Source organism: Balearica regulorum, chromosome 2 (genome assembly GCF_011004875.1).
Source record: "Balearica regulorum gibbericeps isolate bBalReg1 chromosome 2, bBalReg1.pri, whole genome shotgun sequence".
NCBI classification, from domain to species: Eukaryota; Metazoa; Chordata; class Aves; order Gruiformes; family Gruidae; genus Balearica; species Balearica regulorum.
Window position 1 is genome coordinate 124636427 of NC_046185.1, and position 18674 is coordinate 124655100.

Consider the following 18674-nt stretch of genomic DNA (forward strand, 5'->3'; position numbering starts at 1 on the left):
TAAGAAATGGAACAAACATTTCTGTGGATACGACTGAGATCAACAAAAGTTCTTGCAGGTTTTTAACACTTGTCTCTTGTTTAAGAGCACAGAGGATTCATGGAAAGCACAGCACAACCAAATGAAACTACATAAGTTTTGATAAGCTAAAGATAACCCTTTGGATGACAAATGCTAAATTCAGGTTCCTGAAATTTGCTATGATTTTGCTTTAAATAAGTTTAATCAAGTATAAATTTTATAACTGGAAATTAAAGCCTAACACTTCACAATTTTAAAGGAAAACAGTTTGCTTAAATTATTTCATAAAAGCAATGGATGAGTCAATGGCAAATAAGTACTCCTTTTAGCTACTTCAGTTTGAAAGCATGTATTTTTATATGCCAAGGACACATAGATAAAGAAATACATAGATTTATTATTATTTCAAACTCATGCTACAGTTAGCACAAATACAGTTAAAAGTTCCTGTATGATAATGTTGGGGGGGGTTCCATTTGCTTGTTTTTTATGACACTTTTGATACTCTTATAATAGCCCAGAATTTCACATACATACAATGCATGAATATTAACACAATAAAGCATATTTACATAACGGTCATGGAAAATTGACTACTGTTTTGCAGAAAGCATGTTTACCCTCTTAACAAAATAACAAATATATCCATTGTCACTGAAAAAGTGCTTGAATGTCTTAAACACACAGAAATTATTCTGCAACTAAGATGTACTAAATTCTTGAGAAACGTGCAACACACAAGAAGTATACTGGAACAATCTGAAAAAAGTTCAAAGTAAAATGAAATACGACCAGGCACAATATTTAATTGTTCTTAAAAATTATCAGATGGACACATTTTCATTGTTATTTCATCCCTAAGGTACTCTGGTACGCTAACACCCGAGCACAGCAATAGGTCACCGATTTAACCATGCCAGGGGTAGCAGGATCACCTCCTGAGTTAACAAAACCTTTATTTTTTATTTATTTTTTAACCCTTGGGGTTTATTTTCCCTAGATGGCTCTTGAACACGTGCTGGACAGGCTGTCACTACTTGCATTATTAGCTCTGATAAGCACACAGCTCTAGGTGGTATAGCTGCAGGCTAAGGTAACGGACTGTATACAGATGGACCCCCGTGCTCACGCAGAGCACTATTGAATGTATAGGGGCTCCCCATAGGGACAGATATGAACCCAGCACGATCAAGTAAATTGTAAAAAGCCCATATTTGTAGAATAGCTTTGTTTCCTATATTACCAATGCATTTACCACAATTTCCTAAAGACAGAATGAAACAAAGGTATATTAATAGTTGTTCAAACAAAATTAACATAAAACAGAAAAATACTACACTGAAAGCAAGTTAAATGAGTAGCTATGCCACTTAATGTAAACAGCACAGTATCATGCACATGTGTGCACTCTGTAGCACACAAACCGCTCGCAGGAGTTTTGATTACTTAATTACACAGCTTACATTCATGGCTTATAATTGTTTACAGCATAAAAAGCATAGCCTATTTACTCTGATTAACACCTATCCCTGTGCACTAACAAGACAAATTTATTCCAGGAATAATTTCACAAGAGATTTAAGAGATGATAAATTCTCCTGTTCACAAAACTGCTTAAGCTTTATTACCCGTGGTTCGATCTCTAGCCCCTGTCCAGAATAAAAGGTGTACAACAAAATAACTGAAGTGATGCTACCACCTATTTTTTAATAGGGACATGAATGTAGGTTTAGCTTGTCTGTTCGATCAGAAAAAATGCATCGGAAATATTCAGTTTCCATCTCTAACTTCTACACAATTTGATCAAAGCTGGCTTACAGGTGACAGAGGAATGAGGGGGAGAGAGATGCATCCACAAACCTCATTTTCCTAAAGACACACAACTTACCACTATTCAGGAAAAAGAACAAAAAAAATTATAGTTTTGCCTAACACCACAAAAATATTTAAAAAAAAAAAAAGCATTTTGCTTTAAAATTTATGGAGGTAAAAACACGGAGAAGCTTCAAGAGAATGGTCCACAACTCACAGCTCAAGAATCTCCAATACTGGTTGCTGCCAGAGAAAATTAAGATGCTGAAACCAGTAGTCCTCATCTTACACAGAGGAAGTTCAGAGGAGAAAAAACACACACACCCCCTACACACTCGCCCACTCCCCTTTGGTCTACCCCAAAGAATATTATACAAATAGCATGCTCTCAAAATAACTGACATCCTCTTTCAATGACTCACACTATTGTAATTGCTTTTCCTCTTCATTATTTTTCCCCAACAGGTACAGAGTTCAAATTAAAAATGATTCAACTATCATTCAAATGAAAAGAAGGTTTATTAAGTCCTTCTGGCAGCACTGGAAGTTACCTGTCATGTGCTGCCACTTTCCTTTGGCAGATATTCCCAACTCTTTTTCCCCACTTACTCATCTCAAAATTATTATAACACTACTCCTTTATGTCTTTTGGGGAACCCCTAAAAGCAGCTGCTTGAAAATATACTGGTCCACTTTAACTAGACTTGACTCTAAACCTAATGATAAATGTCTAGAAGCCTCCTTTGAAGTTTCTTAGGTAAAAGTCAAAAAGCCACATACCACTGGGGAAACATTTGTTCTTCCTGCCACAGTAAAAATCATTGAAATAATACAGGCAAAACAATGTGGCAACAAAGTACAACACACTCCTTTGTCAGTATATACTGTTGGAAGGTGCACAGAAGACACTGCTGAAGATTTGAAGAAACAAGTATTAGAACAAATTACACAGTGTGGGAGGTTTGCTGTACACTTAGATGAAATTGCAGATGTTTCTAACTTCTCTCAGATTATGATATTTGACTTTCAATAATGAAATGCATGAAGAATTATTTTTTTTTGTGAGCCACACAAGAGAGATCTACTGCAGAAGATACATTCTCCATGGGAAATGGCTTCTTTAATAAAAACCAATGTTCTATGGAAAAACTGTGCAAGTATAACCACTGATGGAGCGGCTGCTTTGACTGGAATAAAAAAGGGATCCCAGGGTAAGGTTACAGAGATGAAACTCCTTCACTGCATCACTCATAGGTGAGCTATTGCAGCAATGAAATTGGAGCCAGAAGTGCAGAAAGTGCTACAGGACGACACTGATGTGGTTGACTTTACAGAATCAATCCCTTCAACTAGTAAAATCTTTACCAGAGTTTGTAATGAGAGGGGGAGGGACTATGGAAATCTCTTGCACCACACAGAGGTTTGCTGGTTATCTTGTGGCAAAGTACTTAAATGAGTTGTCAAACTTTACGCATTTTTCTTTTACGAAAAGACAAGTGTTCCAAATTTGTGGACCTTTCTGGTGATGACAGGTGGCTGTGAGGAGTTTGCTACCTAGCAGATATTTCCAAAAAATGAACACACTTAATGTGTCCCTTCAAGGTGAAGGTGACGTTTTAACAATGACTGAGCAAGTAACTGCTTTTCAAAAGAAACTTGAGCTATGGAGACAGCATTTTGAAAACAGATGTTTGGATATGTTCCCCTCCTTATGTGTTTTTTGTGTAACAAAACCAAACCAAAACAATGTAAATATGTCACCTATAAAAACCTCTCATATCTGTACACTTTAAGAGGATAGAAGCAGAATTTTCTCACCTATTTAAAAGTCTTCCCAATGAGAGTTTCAGTGGATTTTGAACCTATTTGTTAAAAGTATAAATGTGCAACACCTTCCAATTAGTTTGGCATCAGGGAAGATGGTCATTTATCAGCCCATTTTCAAGAAAAACCTTTCCATAATTGGGGGATGGGATTGAAAAATGAGTATCATGATTTAGTAAGCGCAGGCAACGATGCACTTCTTCCAGCGGGAGCTACGCATCTTTGTGAGGTATCTTTTTCAGCTATGACACCCATCAAAACCAAGTACGGAAATAAACTGAACTTAGAACCAGGACTTTGAATTGCTGTATCACAAAGTGTTTAACAACGATTTTTAAAAACAATGAATAATATTTAACCATATAGCTCTCAATAAAAATATCATTAATATTTTTAGAGCAAAAAGAGGTTTGCACCATTGACAAATAACATAAAAATTATTTTAAAGTACTGTTTATTTCATTTTTATCTCATCCATTTTTAATTTCTATTTTTGTGTTTTATAATGTAAATAATATACTAGTACAGTGGAATATGTATATAATTTATAAATAAATATACACATATAGGGATTGCGTGCTCAGAAAATTTTTTTTGGGGTGCACAATCAAAAAGGTTTAGAGAGCACAAATCTAGATGACAAGAGGCAAGTGCCCTCTCCTGAAAGCATGCTACTTGTGAAGAATAATTCTGTGGCCTAATTTTTTTTTTCTATTCTTACATCCCTCTTACAGCAACATTCTCAGCTAACCTATACATAAGTAGCTTTATCTTTCTGTCACTTCAAAAAGTTCTAGACTTCTTCCAGAAATATATGAACAGTTGGGTTTCAGAAGAAGTGGTGATACCCAACTATAAAGAGTTATTGTCCGGTACCTTTCAAAAGAAAATGAAAACATGCAAAAGGGGACTGCATCATTCTATTTCAACATCAGTCTAATAACACGTGTGTGTTTAAGTGCATGTATCACTAAAACACTGGGGCAGGGAAAGGATGCAGTTAGTTGAGAATATTTAAATAAATTTATCATAATGAGGGAGGCCCTAACTGAAGGCTCACATGAGGCAATTCCATTTATCTAATATATCAAATATCATGTAAAGGAATATAGTAACTTTTGTGTTGCTCCATCATCACATAGTCTAGATCGAGATGTGGAAAATTTTATATTAATTATACTAAATTCCACAGCCCTCAAGAACAAGCCATTTTGGAAAGTAGTTCACATCACCAAGCAGCCAAAGCCAACACGGCAGATTTATGCGCTTTACTACTGGTTTCACAGTGAACAGATAAGATGCAGATCATACATATTAATTCTCTGACTACTTGACTTCAAAACCAAGGATTATATTCAGAGCACAAATGTGAATACATCTGACCTCCCAACGAATATTTGACTCTTACCTCGCACTTCATCTGAACACAGCTCCTTGGCTCGCTCCCTCATTATTTGTGGAATCAAAACATCTTTTTCTACATGTCTCAGCTTAGAATTTTCTGCAAGAGTGAAAAAAACAAAAATATTAAAAAAAATTTTTTTTCTTATCTATACATCAGACAAAGTCAATCTACAGAAATAACAGCATTGTTTACATAACATAGACTAGAATACTAAAACTGTCACAAATTAACAGCATAAAGTACTATGGAAGGACCACACAGATCACAAGGCAGGAAAGCCCAAGATCTAAAATTACTCAGATACATATGAGCAATACCCTGAATATTTCTGTTCTGCTCAATGTGCACAATGAATCAAAAACAAAGGTGAAAATTCTGACAGCACATTGTAATTTCTGCCTTACTAAATAAAGGTTTGCATACAGATTGCACAAAAGTTGAAAATTACTTTTATTTCAGGATACTAATATTTTTTTTCTATGTACGTTATCTGTATAAACTGGCTTTTTTACTCACCGTCACAAAGCTGAAAAATATAGCACATATTAGAGCACAACCTGAAATTTGTATTCCTATGCGGAAGACTTCAGTTCTTTAAAAAAAAAACAAAAACAACTACACCACACTAAGAAGCCTCTTCAATGTAGAACCAAGGAGTTTTTTCACTGAGAAATTCAACTTAACACAAACAAATGCTGGTGCCTGAATTCTGCACTTAAAAGTACAGTTGCAGTTTGCTTTCAGTTGTCTCAAAACAGAATTCAGTACTCTGCATACAGCTAGTGATTTTGAATAGTTAAACAACACAGATCATCCAGGAAAAAAAAAACTGCACTTCCAAATCCACTGTCTTCAAAACAAAGGGATAAAAATTTATCAAGCACAGCTTTTTACTTCATAGCTTCTGAGTTAAAAACCCTTTAAAGGATCTTTGTTCAGAATATTGCATAGTCCAACACAGTTATACCAAATACCTGGTTTTCCTCCTCAAGCACACTATTTAGTCACCCTTTGATGCTGATATTATGCTTCAGAATAGCATCAGGTGTGATGCTCACATTATGAAAACTTGGTCAGATAGACTGTTATTTTGAGTGAAAATAATTTCATTTTATAATTGTTTATTAAAAAATCTAGATGAAATGAAAGAAATTAAAAGTGCAATGTATTAAAATTAAGGAAAGAAGTAGAATTTAAGTTACCTACTGCTTTCAAACACTATTTTTCAGAGTATCTTCAGTTACTTCTAGATCAAAAGGCAACAGAGACTAATATTTCTCTAGTCAGTTTTAAGTCATCATCTTTCAAAGTTTCCTCATGCTATGAGGTTACATTATGAGGTTACACAGTATTGCATACGTGATATTACATGGGGAATCTGGCAAGAAAACAGAGGATTACAATGAGCAATATACACAATCTGAAATAAAGACATTTCCCCTCAAAAATTTCTTACTTGGAATTTCTACAGCAAAAAAAGGAAAACAAAGTGTCTTCTGTAAATACAACGAAAGTACCAAACACAAATAGCTCATGACTTAGATTTGCTTCTATGCTCTGATTTTCATGACTGAGAAAAAATAATTACAACTAAATATTCTTCATTTTAACTTTCTGCAGAATATCAGTGCAATTACTGTACCAAGCATTTATTATGCTACAGACATCACAAAGCTGTCATAACTTTTAAGCTTGTCCTTTTTAAAAAGGACAAATCAGTTCAGCCAAATGACATGGCACGAAACAGCAGCACAGGCTACGTGCCTCAGCTCTACTAACTTCAGTGAAAGCAATGTGGCTCTGCAGCAGTCCTGCCCTCTCCCAATCCCTATGACACCCTCTTCCCTCTGCCCACACAGATGTGCTCTGAAGCCCAGTGGTAAACTGAAAGGGGAAGTTAATTTGGTTTAAAGGTAAATAAATTTCTTGCCAGTCAATTTTTCACCTAGATAAGTTCTCCCATCTAGTTCACTATATAACTGCAAAAATGGCCCATGACAGGGAACTGCATGAGACTAGGACAAGAAGGAGGACTGAACTGTCATGAGCACAACTGGTTCAAATTACAGCCTAAGCTTCCCCCCCTCTTTTGTTTAAATTGGTTATACTGGTGCTTACAACAAACAGAAACTAAACTGATCTATGAATGTGGATACAGATAAGCAAGTGGGTTGCTAGCTGTCACCAAAAGGGAAGTCCCCCATTGCCCTTGTTCACCCCATCACATCAGCACTATTACACACTTCACCACACAGGGAGTGACCAGTTCAAGACAGAAAAGTAACTCAAATACATGCAAGAAAGTGCTTCTCAGCTGATTTATGCTTTGAAGTAACTAGATCTACTTATCAGAGTTCTAATAATTAATTCATCTAACTTTTATACCCCAGCATACATGGAAACGTAGCAGGTAGCACAGAAGTCTTCAGGGCCTGGGAAGGGCAGATGGGCTTCCCCCACTGGCAGAGGTGGCTAGAAGCATCCAGTTTCCACAACAACAAAGCACACAGGGTCTCCAACGTAAGGATCAGCCACCCAAAGTGGGATAGGAATGCAACTGAAGGCTAGAAAGGAAACAGGACAAGGGTCCAAAAAAAACCCCCAAAAGTCTCCCTGCTAGCCCAGAACAGTCAAAAAGGATTTTTGGGTTTTATCTTAGCTTAAGAACCCAATTTTCTGTTTGATTATTCAAAGGGAAAAGAGCATAAGACTGACAGCAAGAAGTAGCTATACTGGTGTTAACACCGGCTCAACCAGAACCATGACAGAGCTGTGCTCCAGGCAAACTCCCTCATTTTAGTCCCATGTTGTCAAACCTGTGGAGGCTGAAAGTGCAGGAAGGAGAGGGCACATGAGGACACAGGGCAGTGTCCAGTGTGAAAAATCAGAAGAGAGCTACGCCAGTAATTCAAAGATAATTATTCAACGGTATAAAGAAAACAGGAATAAAGACCACTTATAATCTCATATACAGATTTTAAAAGAAAGTTTGTTGATCAGTATCAGTTTTTAAACCATGAAAAGCACAAGCAATTCAAATCATTTTATAACGTCTAGGAGGTCCTTTAAGCCATCTGGGTGCAATCATCTCTCCAAACAGCTAGAATGCAGATGTTCAGTTTGGGCACTACTGCATCTACTTATGAGTTTCAATTGTATCGTCTTAAGTATTTTAACATTCTTTCTTGATTCTACACAATCACAATTACAGTGATTTTCCTTCAAGGATTTTAAAACATTTTACTGAAGCTGGTATCTCTAGCATTTACACAAAATATTAAAGTAAGGCACAAATATTAACAATACCAGGTACCGGCTAGAAAAATATGTTTACATGTAGAGTCACTGCATTTCTGATACCAATGTATAAGCCCTTGCGAGGAGATCATGATCAATCCAAGCTAATCAGCTCTGCAGTAACATATATGGTGAGAACTTTCAAAGCAACAACACCTCAGAAGCAAGACTTCATCAAAAAACATGAGACAGCCATGATGTGAAACCATCATTTCCTTTTGCCTTTTTTCAACTATATTACAGTTTCTAGAATAAGTACTTTTTTCCCTGTTTGAAAGTTCACTATTCTGCACTAAGAAAGATAACTCTTACTCTAATACCAGATTTGCTGTATACTTGTCCCTACAGAAGAATCTGCATTAAAACAGACCTACTACTGTTTTATCTATCAATAAAATTATCCCCAGACAAGCAAGAAATATGTTTTCCTACAGTTTGCCTCCCGCATTTGAAAGCTGATACCTTTGGTCCCCACCCTCATCCTCCACAAACTTTGCTGGGTCTTCTGGGTAGGCTGTTTGAGATGATCCTGGCCTTCTGGCTGCAAAGCGAAGCAAGAAGAACACGGTGCCTCTCAGCTTCCTGAGGGCCAGACAAATGTTAGCAGCACCTTTTCCTTCTCCCCCTGCCAGCCAAAACTCGGGCATGTTTGTTAGAGTAACTGAATACTCTGAGATTCTACCTTTACCTTGTGTTCTGTGGAAATTTCCTAGTAACTTCAAACATTACAAGGGACAGATGGATAAATACAAGCTAATTGACTAAAGGTTACAAAAAGCAGGCTAAATACAATTAACAGTAAAAACTAAGTATTTTGTAAAAATGTACACAGAAGTTAAGCCAAAATTAAAACCAAATGCAGGGTTGCAGGTGTTACAGCGTCTATGTCACTAGCTCCTTGAAAATGTGAATAAGACTACAGCCAAGGAATCTGTGTAGTGAAACTACTGAATGTTTAGTAAAGACAGAGATCAGCACACTCCAGAATGCTGCCACTTCTTATGGCAACAAGGAACAGAGGATGAAGAACCAGTACAGAGGTTGTAAGCTTGCAGTTTCCAGAAAAAAAAAGGCAGAAGGGGAAGAAACTACAGAAAAGAGAGTATCTCTGTGAAAGAGAAATTGTTTTCCACACCACCTCAGCCCAGTGTGAGGCATTAAAGGAACAAGAGACAGATTACTAAACTGGGAGATATCCTGCTATTGAGCAAAACACTAAGAAAACATTTTAAACCTTTTTTTTTTTTTTTTTTTTTTTTTTTTACAAATACCATCTGTGGGTTTTGGTAAATCTCAATGCTTGAAATGGTTCTCTGGTTGCATACCATATGTAGGGCACAAGACTACAATTGTAATAGCTTTCTGTGGTTGATCAAAACCCTCAGCTGCAAAAGCTACTTATTGTCATGGAAGGTCAAGGACCACAGCCATTTGGTTTAACGGTTTTCATTATTTTTGTAAAAATTACCAAAAAAATCAGGAAACGAATCAATACGGACAAGAACGTCACAATCACTAGAACAGCACAGAATACACATCAAATTTACTCCATATGGAAGCTGGGAAAACAAATGACAAAAACATTTTGGGAAAACAAATAGTCTCCTGGCTTCCTAGCCTCTGACCACAGGATCCAGAAAGGCCTCAAGAAAGAGGACTACGGTGTAGACCTGTGCTTTAGGCAGCAGACCTTTAAGAAGACAAGGAGGGAATTAAACACAACGGTGCTGTATAGTCCTAATAACAAAAGGGACTATAGCAGCTTGTCATATTAGTTAGAAGACTATCATAAAAAGGGGATACCAAGACAAAAGCTTTCCTAGAAGACTGTCCTGAGAATAGTTGTATCATCTCCCCTCTTCATTCAACACTACCAGTAAGCTACTTATTCACCCTTTTGCACTATGTCCTGCTGGTAGCTCTGCTTTCATCTCCCTCATGACATCAGGTAGTAAGGACACAGATTACTCAGAAAAGTTGAGAAAAAGTTGAAAACTTGTCTACCCAGATATTTACAGAAGCCTCATACCTTCTGCATTCAAGAGGAAGCCAAGAGTCAAGCGATTCCAGTAAAAGTTTTTGAAACATGCATTTCTCATTATACAACCTGTAATTTGGATTTTCTTCATTCACTTTATCTATGCACATCTTAAAAAAATAGCTCAAGGTAGTACTTTAAATATTATAGCTATTTCAATAAGAATCACAGTATGTATGAAGAACAGAGAAAGCTTTAGTAAGTTTTTAACATCTTCATTAGCAACTGTTATACCTCATGTTTTTCTTGAAGTCCCAGTTATATCAACTTATAGATAGTTATTTACTAGCAAAAATGCTGTAGAAAGTTCAGTCAATGTTCAAGAATCCAAGTTAAAAAATACAACACTCTTCAAAATATAAACACTTTTAAACAATCACTTTTATTATTTTGAGGCATTTGTTCAGAAATGTGGAAACATAAAAGGGACTTTTGTTTTTTTAAATACACCTTACTATGTTTTTTCCTACCAGCTGCCATCAAAGATAAGCAGTTGTCAGTGAAGAGATTTCTAAAATGTCTTTGTTTTTTAAGCTAAGAAATAAAACTTGAAAAAGTATTAATGAAAACTTCAGCAGTAGAAACAGAATTACTACAGTCAAAGGGAGGAAAAACAAACAGAAACATGCAGAATTCCCATTCTTTAGCTTACACCACATTTAAAGAAACTCTCCACTCTAAAGAAGTGTAAGACAGCTCTTTTCCTGGAAAGGAAAGTCTTGCCTTCATCTGTGGTGAGCCTACTAAACTGGAGTTTACCAGCCATTCTCTCGTTTTTTCCATATGCAGACCTATAGTATAAACAACACTTACAGTTAAGATGAGCTGAAGAATGAATAACAAGTTCATAGCTAATTTACATAAGTGCATTAATTTGGGGGATTTAGTTATTTTTCGTATCATTTGGTAAAAATTATTTCTGTGCTATAAATACTCAGTTTCATCACAAAGTTTTGTTTTAAAACACTTGCCTATGAACTAATTATAAAACTGCACTGAGAAAGTACACTTTTATTAATAACAGAAGTAGCAGCACAGTGTTAATTGCATGCTTATTGGCAAACCTTCCTTTCATCAATCAGACTATTGGCTCTAGAGGTTAAATTTTTTCAAAAACCATTTCTGATTTATTTTAGTGTACTTGTAACAGTGTTTTGAATAGGCAAAGATAATTATAATTTACTACTCCTCCAGGAAAAGAATGCATTCAACTAAAAATTTTCATTTCCTTTATTCTGCCTAGCTTATCCACTTTGTATTAAATAAAAGTTGCCAATCTTACATTAATCCATGTGAAATCATTTGTGCATATGTGCATCATAAAAACAGTTATCAATAAAGTCTGTATCAATTAATATATTGTCAACTACTTAAAACCTCTATTTGAAAACACTAAGTCACACATCAGAACAAATTAATTTAGAGATAAACATACGTTTCTAAAAATCTAAGTTTTTTTCTGACAATTGTAATTTTATCTATCAATGTAATTCATACTTTAAGTACCCAATCCTGTAGCTTGTGAGGGGGCTCCTGTGCCCTTACTGCCAAGAGGTTCATGGGGCCAAAGCAACAAATAGTTTCAGCATACTGCTTTGTAACCTCGGGAACAAAAAAACATTCAATGTCCTCTTAAAGGCAATGGATTTTATCAGTCAAAAACATCCAATGCGAACTGACTGACGAGGGACCAGGACCAAACACCTTTATGCATAGGTGAAATGCTACTGAGTGTGGTAATTTCATTTGCACATAGGTGTTTGCATACAACTAGAGTCTTAAGTACTTTGCTCTCTACTAAGGTTTTAAAGTATAGAAGGGCAACGTAAAGTGACGGAAGTGTTACAATCCAAGTGAAACAACATACTTAATAACCTGAAACCCTGATTTAAAAGCAAAAGAGGCTGATCAGTGCAGCTTCTCTACACAGCAACCATTTTTTCTTCTTTAAGTGTATACGAATAAATTTCTTTGTATTTAAAAAGTTACAGATGTTGAGATCTTTCTATCTAATACAGACATCATTTTAAATTAAGATGGAGTACAGGGATGACACCACCAGGGAAAATTTCCAAAGCTTTAACTTCTCACCATTCTATCATCACCTCAAAGTCAATTTTCACCTTTTTCACTGGCTGAATTTGTTATCTTACATTTTGCTTTGGGGCTTGTGTTCTTGCAATATGGTAGTACTGGATTACGAGAATATTGACAAGCCTGTTTGCTAAAAATGAACAATGGCTATATTACAGCAAGACTGTAATATCTGGAAAGAAAAGGAAAAGGAGACTCAACAAAGCACACTTATTTGTTAATTACATGCAGACTGCAAATGCTTGTACATCCAGTGAGTAATAAGTAAAGCCAAGCCTGAAGTTGCTTGTGAAGATTTTTGACACAAGGAGAGTTTTTTTACACTCTTAATCACACAGCAAAGCCAGTTACAGTGCCCGAAGAATTAATTACAGATCAGGGCTTAATATTTACTACTGAAAATAATGCAGGTTCATTACAGCTAGCCTGAACTACTGTTCAAGTATGACAGACCTGCCAGTTAGGAAAAATTAGGGTGTGAGCTACTCAGGTGAACACCCCACCTCAAATTCCTTCTGACAAGTGTAGATGAGGATTCCAGAAAAATGCACAAAACAACTAGGGCCGTGGACCAGCCAAGGACTAAAATAGCACAGCCAGCCTGAATTCCATCAATGTAAAGCTTCCGAATGCTTCACTTGGTAACTGAATGCAACTTTTTGTCACTTAAAGACAACACGCAGCAGTATTTCAGTAACCAAATACACATTTTGGTTTTTTTTCTGGGACAGTGAAAATATAGTAACAGCACATATATTACTGGATTCCTACACATAGGGTTCCATGTTTTTTAAGCAAAGTCCAAACTTTTGAGCACCACTTGTCTTAAACCAGTCTCAAGTGTACAATCCTTTTTTTTTTTTTTTATGCCCTTTCTACCTAACAGTGGATGTTGTCCAAGAATTTACTGCTTACTTCCACCTGGAGTAAGAAATAAAGGTCCTGCAAAAATCACAAACTATCTGAAGTACATAAACCAAACAGAACACAAAAAAAATAGAGTTACACAGTGACCTCAAGAACTGTGCAATAATTTACATCAGAAAAAAGAGATGAGTAACAAGTAAAACCTATATAGAAAGAGTAAAGTACCCAGCATCTGGATGAAGAGGGGATGAAGAAAAATCTAACCACTAATGAAATCCCCCAGTTATTACACGAGGAGATGCTAACCACCTAAGATTTCCCACCATGACCAATAACACTAACAGGTAACTACAGCACTACATGCTCCTCTTCACTAATTTTCAGAACTGTGTGACAAGGTGTAAAGAAAAACAATGTAAATCACAAACAAAAGTTTCATTAAAAAAATCTGCCCAAACTCATTGAGGTCTTGAATATTTAGCTGTTTAACCACTCCTTTCAAGATACAATTTACACCCTTCATTCCAAGAAACAAACAGCACATACAAATTAAGAGCAAGTATCTTGAATAACAGCACTGAATGTCATTCCTCCTGCCTTTTTTTTTTTTTTTAACTGGAAGTAAGGATTAAGAGACAAGAAAAAACAATGCCTACCTTTGGTTTCTGTATCTATGTATTTAATGAACAATCACTATGTATAATACAAATGAATGAAGACCTTAAAAACTAACATCATGGATATGATCAAAACACACAAGTGTTTTCAAAAGTTGCAGAGCATGAGGTGTTCTGATAGAAAGAGAAGGCTGAAAGCCTTTTGGCTACATTAAGACAAGGATTGCAAATGTTAATCTGGATTTTAAACTCTAAAGAATCCTTTCAAACCACTCAGTATTATAAAACTCATTGGAACGACCCAATACATCTTTCATTTTTCACTTCTTTTCCCAGAACAGTTCTCTAAAAATGCAGTGTTCAACAACTTCAGGAAATCACAATTATTTTTTCCCTTCATGTTCCCAACACAGGTCAAAGACACTAGGAATATCAAAAAGGTCATATTCATTCAACTCCCCTCTTGATGGTAGCAACTTATGTTCTTAATCACAAATATTATCTAAAATAAGTTTTATTAAAAGCTGAAACTTTTCTTCCTTTTACTTATATATTTTTGTCCTTTAAATTCAATATTGCTTTACCTCCCACTATTTTTTCTTTTCATGCTTTCAAAGCTGTAATTTTATTCTTTTCAGTATATTCTTCCAGCTCTGTCTCATCGCCCATGCCACTTTGAAACAAGTCACAACCATTCTGCTAGCCCAATTCTCTCCTTCCACTGATATATTGCTGCTATATTGAACAACCTAGATTTCCACATGACCGTAAGAAACAGACATTTTAAGTAGCTTAGGAAAATTAGGAAATCAGTCTTCAACTCCCTTGTTTTAAGACCCCTCCAAAACGTCCAAGATAGGTACCAAAAGCTGTACTGTGTGTCTTAGCTACTGTCAATAACCCTACTTTTCTCTTTACACATTCATGAATCTTCAACTAGGGATCCAGACATCACCATCTGAAAATGACAGCTGTAACCAAGTGCATGTTAAAAATAAAACGAACTTTCTAATAACCCATGACCTCTACTACTGAAAAAGAGCACCCAACAGAGTTTTGGAAGCGCAGCATACAAAAAATCAACTTCAGTGCTGGGCTGTAGCACGTTCATTCCAAAGAAGGACAGAAGAAAACAGCACAACATAAATTTTGTCAACAGATTTATATACCAATTTATTTACTGGATGTAATCACTTAATGACACAGCCACAGTTCCTTCCCAAACTGTGGCTGTCAAAAAACTCCTCCCATACAAATCATGACATAATTCACAGGTTCTACATTCTGAGCTTTTTAGAGGATTCCTTGATATTTGCTTCCTACTGCCTAGCAAAGCCATAAGAATGTCTTTTGTAAACATAAAATGAAGCATCAGTCACAGTTAACGATTTACTAATTTGTGATTCTCCCTTTTTATCCTACGCGAGCCAAAAAGCAGTTAACGATGACATTAAAACTACCACACTGAGGTATCTGAGTTAACACCTTACTGATATGAACAGGGCAGATCACACCTCTTGCAGCTATTGTTCCAGTTTCTCTACAACCTCACTTAGACGTCTCTGCTTTTAGTTCTGAGGTTTTCAACAGAGCCGTAACAGCCAGGGACTGGTGGTGAGGAAGAGGTAAGCAAGAGATACTGGATAGCAAGGTAGCAGATTCAGGTGTCAGTAAGGAATGTCACTATTCAGCAGATGAATCTCAGTATTGGTGTCACATAGCACGTACATCCTCAGCAGCCCTACCACAGCTGACACACATCTACAACATGGATTAGGAGTGGCATATAATGTCATTATAGACATAAATAGGGAAGCAGAACGCTGATGAACTTCAGTGGCTGGAGCCATCCTTATTGCTATACACTGAATGCACAATAGCTTGAATTAAGCTAATATAATAACCAAACTTTTTCCAAAGGACAACCAGGAAGCAAAATTATGCTGTAGATGAACAACCACTACTTGAAATGTAGTGGTAAGTTCTATAACATTTTCTTAAATTAATAACAAATCAACGCTTAGATGATATGATCAAGAAAACCAGAACTTGCTTACTCTATGAATGCCTTGTTTGCAGGCCTGAAGAGCAAGGCCCACAACAGGTTTCCATCAGAAACTGAGAGCTTGACTTTGGCTGGCACCCTTCACCTCTTGAAGGCAACAGCCACAGGCCACATGGACCAAGGTGCAGTCACCACCACTACAGTTCACCACAAACTTACAGGTGTCTCAACACCTTGTGTTAGTTGAAGCCTACCAACGCCTTGCTGGGTTCGCTCCTCCGGAGGACTGGCCTTTTAACACCAATGCACCCTGCCGAAGGCACCTGCCTCAGGAACTGGGCGGGTGAGTGAAAATGGCGTGGGTGTAAGGACATGGGCTTAAATTCACTCCTGGGGATATGCAGCTGTAACCGTTTGGACAAGCTCTGGGTAACACGAAGCTGAAGACCACACAACCTTAGTATTTTGCCTTTACATGTGTTCCCCAGGCCGGCAGAGCACAGCAGGCCGGGTGGCGGCAAGGCCCCGCGGGCACCTCGACGCTCCGGAGCCGCCTACACCGCCGCTGAGGTGAGGTCGGGCGCCGCGTCTTGCCGCTGGGGGTCACAACCGCGGCTGGAGGGACGGCGGGAGGACGCGGCGGGGAAAGCGCTGCCCGGAGGGCGACGGGACCCCGCTGCGGGCGGGGCGGCAGCCCGCCGAGGCTCGAGGAGGGCAGGCCGAGTCCCTCAGGTCGGCCCTTCCGGCACCCGCCCCAGCCCAGCCCGCTCTCCTCGCCGGCGTGTGCGAGGGGGCAGCGGAAAAAGCGTTGGGGATTTCCCACAGGAAGCCCTGGCGGGGCGGGCGGCGGCACCCGCGGGCCGAGGCGGCGGCGGCGGGAAGGAGTTGGGGGGGGGCGGGCAGGAGGGCGCGCCGCCGCCGCCGCTCCCCTCCCCCTCGCTGCACGTGCGAACTGCCGTGCGGCGGCCGCCCCTACCTGCTGCGCCAGGGGGAGGCTCCATCGGCGGCTCCACGCTGCGGCGGCAGCTGCGCACACTGCGCGTTCACCCCCGCCTCCTGCCGCGCAGGCGCGGTGCACCCGAGCCCCACCCCCTCCTCTCCGTACCGGGCAGAGACCGGGGGCGGGCGCGCGCAAGGTGAAGGGTGTTGAGAGCAGATGGAGGAGGACAAAGCGCATGTGCAAGATGAGCCGCGGGGTGGGTGTGGGCGTCTGCGCGCATGCGCACGGGCGTGGGTCGGGCGGCCGGTGCGGTGCCGTGGTGCGGTGCCGTAGAGCTGCCTTCCCGCCCTCGGGACTGAGGTGTCCTCGCAGGTCCGGGTGCGGAGAGCAACAGCTAACTCGGTAGTTAGTTAACTTGCAAACTTCTGTGTGGATGCAGCCTCTGACAGGACTGCCGGTGTCGCAGTCTCCGGAGTCAAGGGAGCCCTTGAGGTGTCTTGAGGTTTCTGCAGCAAGGTCCTGAAGTGGAAAATGAGAATTACAGTGGTGGTCATTTTTATTGATTAGTTGCTTTCTACCCTGTAAAAAGGGCTTCCAAGTGTATGGGCAAGAGGCCCTCTCTCCTGTCTCTAAGTCTCTGGGACCATGTTCCTGTGACAGATGTTGAGGTGACAGAGGAATTGGGAAATGTAGTGTCCTACCAGAAACTCAGGGAAAATATTGTTATGGAAAATCCTTTTGACATGGTGGTCAGCGTAGTGAAATGGGGAAGTTGGGTTGCTCCATACCTCAGTTGCTTAACAGCTTTTTTTTCTTTTTTATTTCTACTTGTGCAGCTCAGCATCAAGGGTTCCAAGTATCTCTCATTTTATATTATGTCAGGGTCCTGTGGTTTTTTTCAAGCATTGTAAAAGAAGGACCTTGCCATGTAAAATGTTGCATAATAAATGCTAGCGATCAAAAGGTCAAACAGATGCTTTTGATATGCTATAGAGGAATGAATATGGGCTAGTGGCTGTCTGGTTATTAAAAAGCTGCAGGTTTTAAGGCAAAATTTGAAGAACAGTGCAGTTGCTCACAAAAAACTTACACAAATTGGGAGGTCTATAGAAAAAATGCAAAATGCTTTTTTTGGATAGTGTCACTAAAAGCTTAGTACTGTTAAAAATGACTAATTTAACTGAGTGTTCTGCCCATGTAACTAAGCATTGAGACATATGTGAAGTATACTTTAGCGGCAGAGAAATTATTCTGGTGGTGTCATTTATTACTAAGTCTGTAGTATATTTAACTGACCAGTCTTTTCATCAGTCATTAGTGGCATGAGGCAAGGTTGACCACTTCCAGAAATGAAATAAGGAATAAAAAACCTGGGAGAAATTGCCACACAGCCTCTTACATAAGGCTGCAAAAATTCTTCTAAATACAGCATTTCCTCCGATACCCTGCATTGTTACATGGTTTAACCCCAGCCTGCAACTAAGCACCACACAGCCACTTGCTCACTCCCCTCCCCCCTCCAGTGGGATGAGGGAGAAGAGAATTGGAAGGGTAAAAGTGAGAAAACTCATGGGTTGAGTTAAGAACAGTTCAATAATTGAAATAAAATAAGAAAGTAGTAATAATAAATTGTAATGAAAAGGAAAATAACAAAAGGACAGAAATAAACCCCAAGAAAAACAAGTGATGCAAAATGAAAACAATTGCTTACCATTCACTGACCGATGCCCAGCTAGTCCCCAAGCAGCAGCCAG

The 18674-nt window shown here is 38.6% G+C and overlaps 1 protein-coding gene across 3 annotated transcripts in view; it reads right to left on the reverse strand.

The window, feature by feature from the left end:
* CMC1 (C-X9-C motif containing 1) overlaps positions 1-17120 on the reverse strand; it is a 42645-nt gene extending 25525 nt beyond the window's left edge. Inside the window, exons 1-2 of one of the 3 annotated variants that reach the window (XM_075745750.1) lie at positions 16957-17114; positions 5066-5158 (exon numbers count right to left, since the gene is read on the reverse strand). In XM_075745750.1, the coding sequence (XP_075601865.1) occupies positions 5066-5158; positions 16957-16981 (118 nt within the window). In that variant the 5' untranslated portion in view covers positions 16982-17114. Of the gene's footprint in view, positions 1-5065; positions 5159-6264; positions 6416-16956 lie in introns of those variants that run through there. The other 2 variants (XM_075745751.1, XM_075745753.1) reach the window with 2 other exon arrangements.
* Between the last annotated feature and the right edge of the window lie 1554 nt (positions 17121-18674).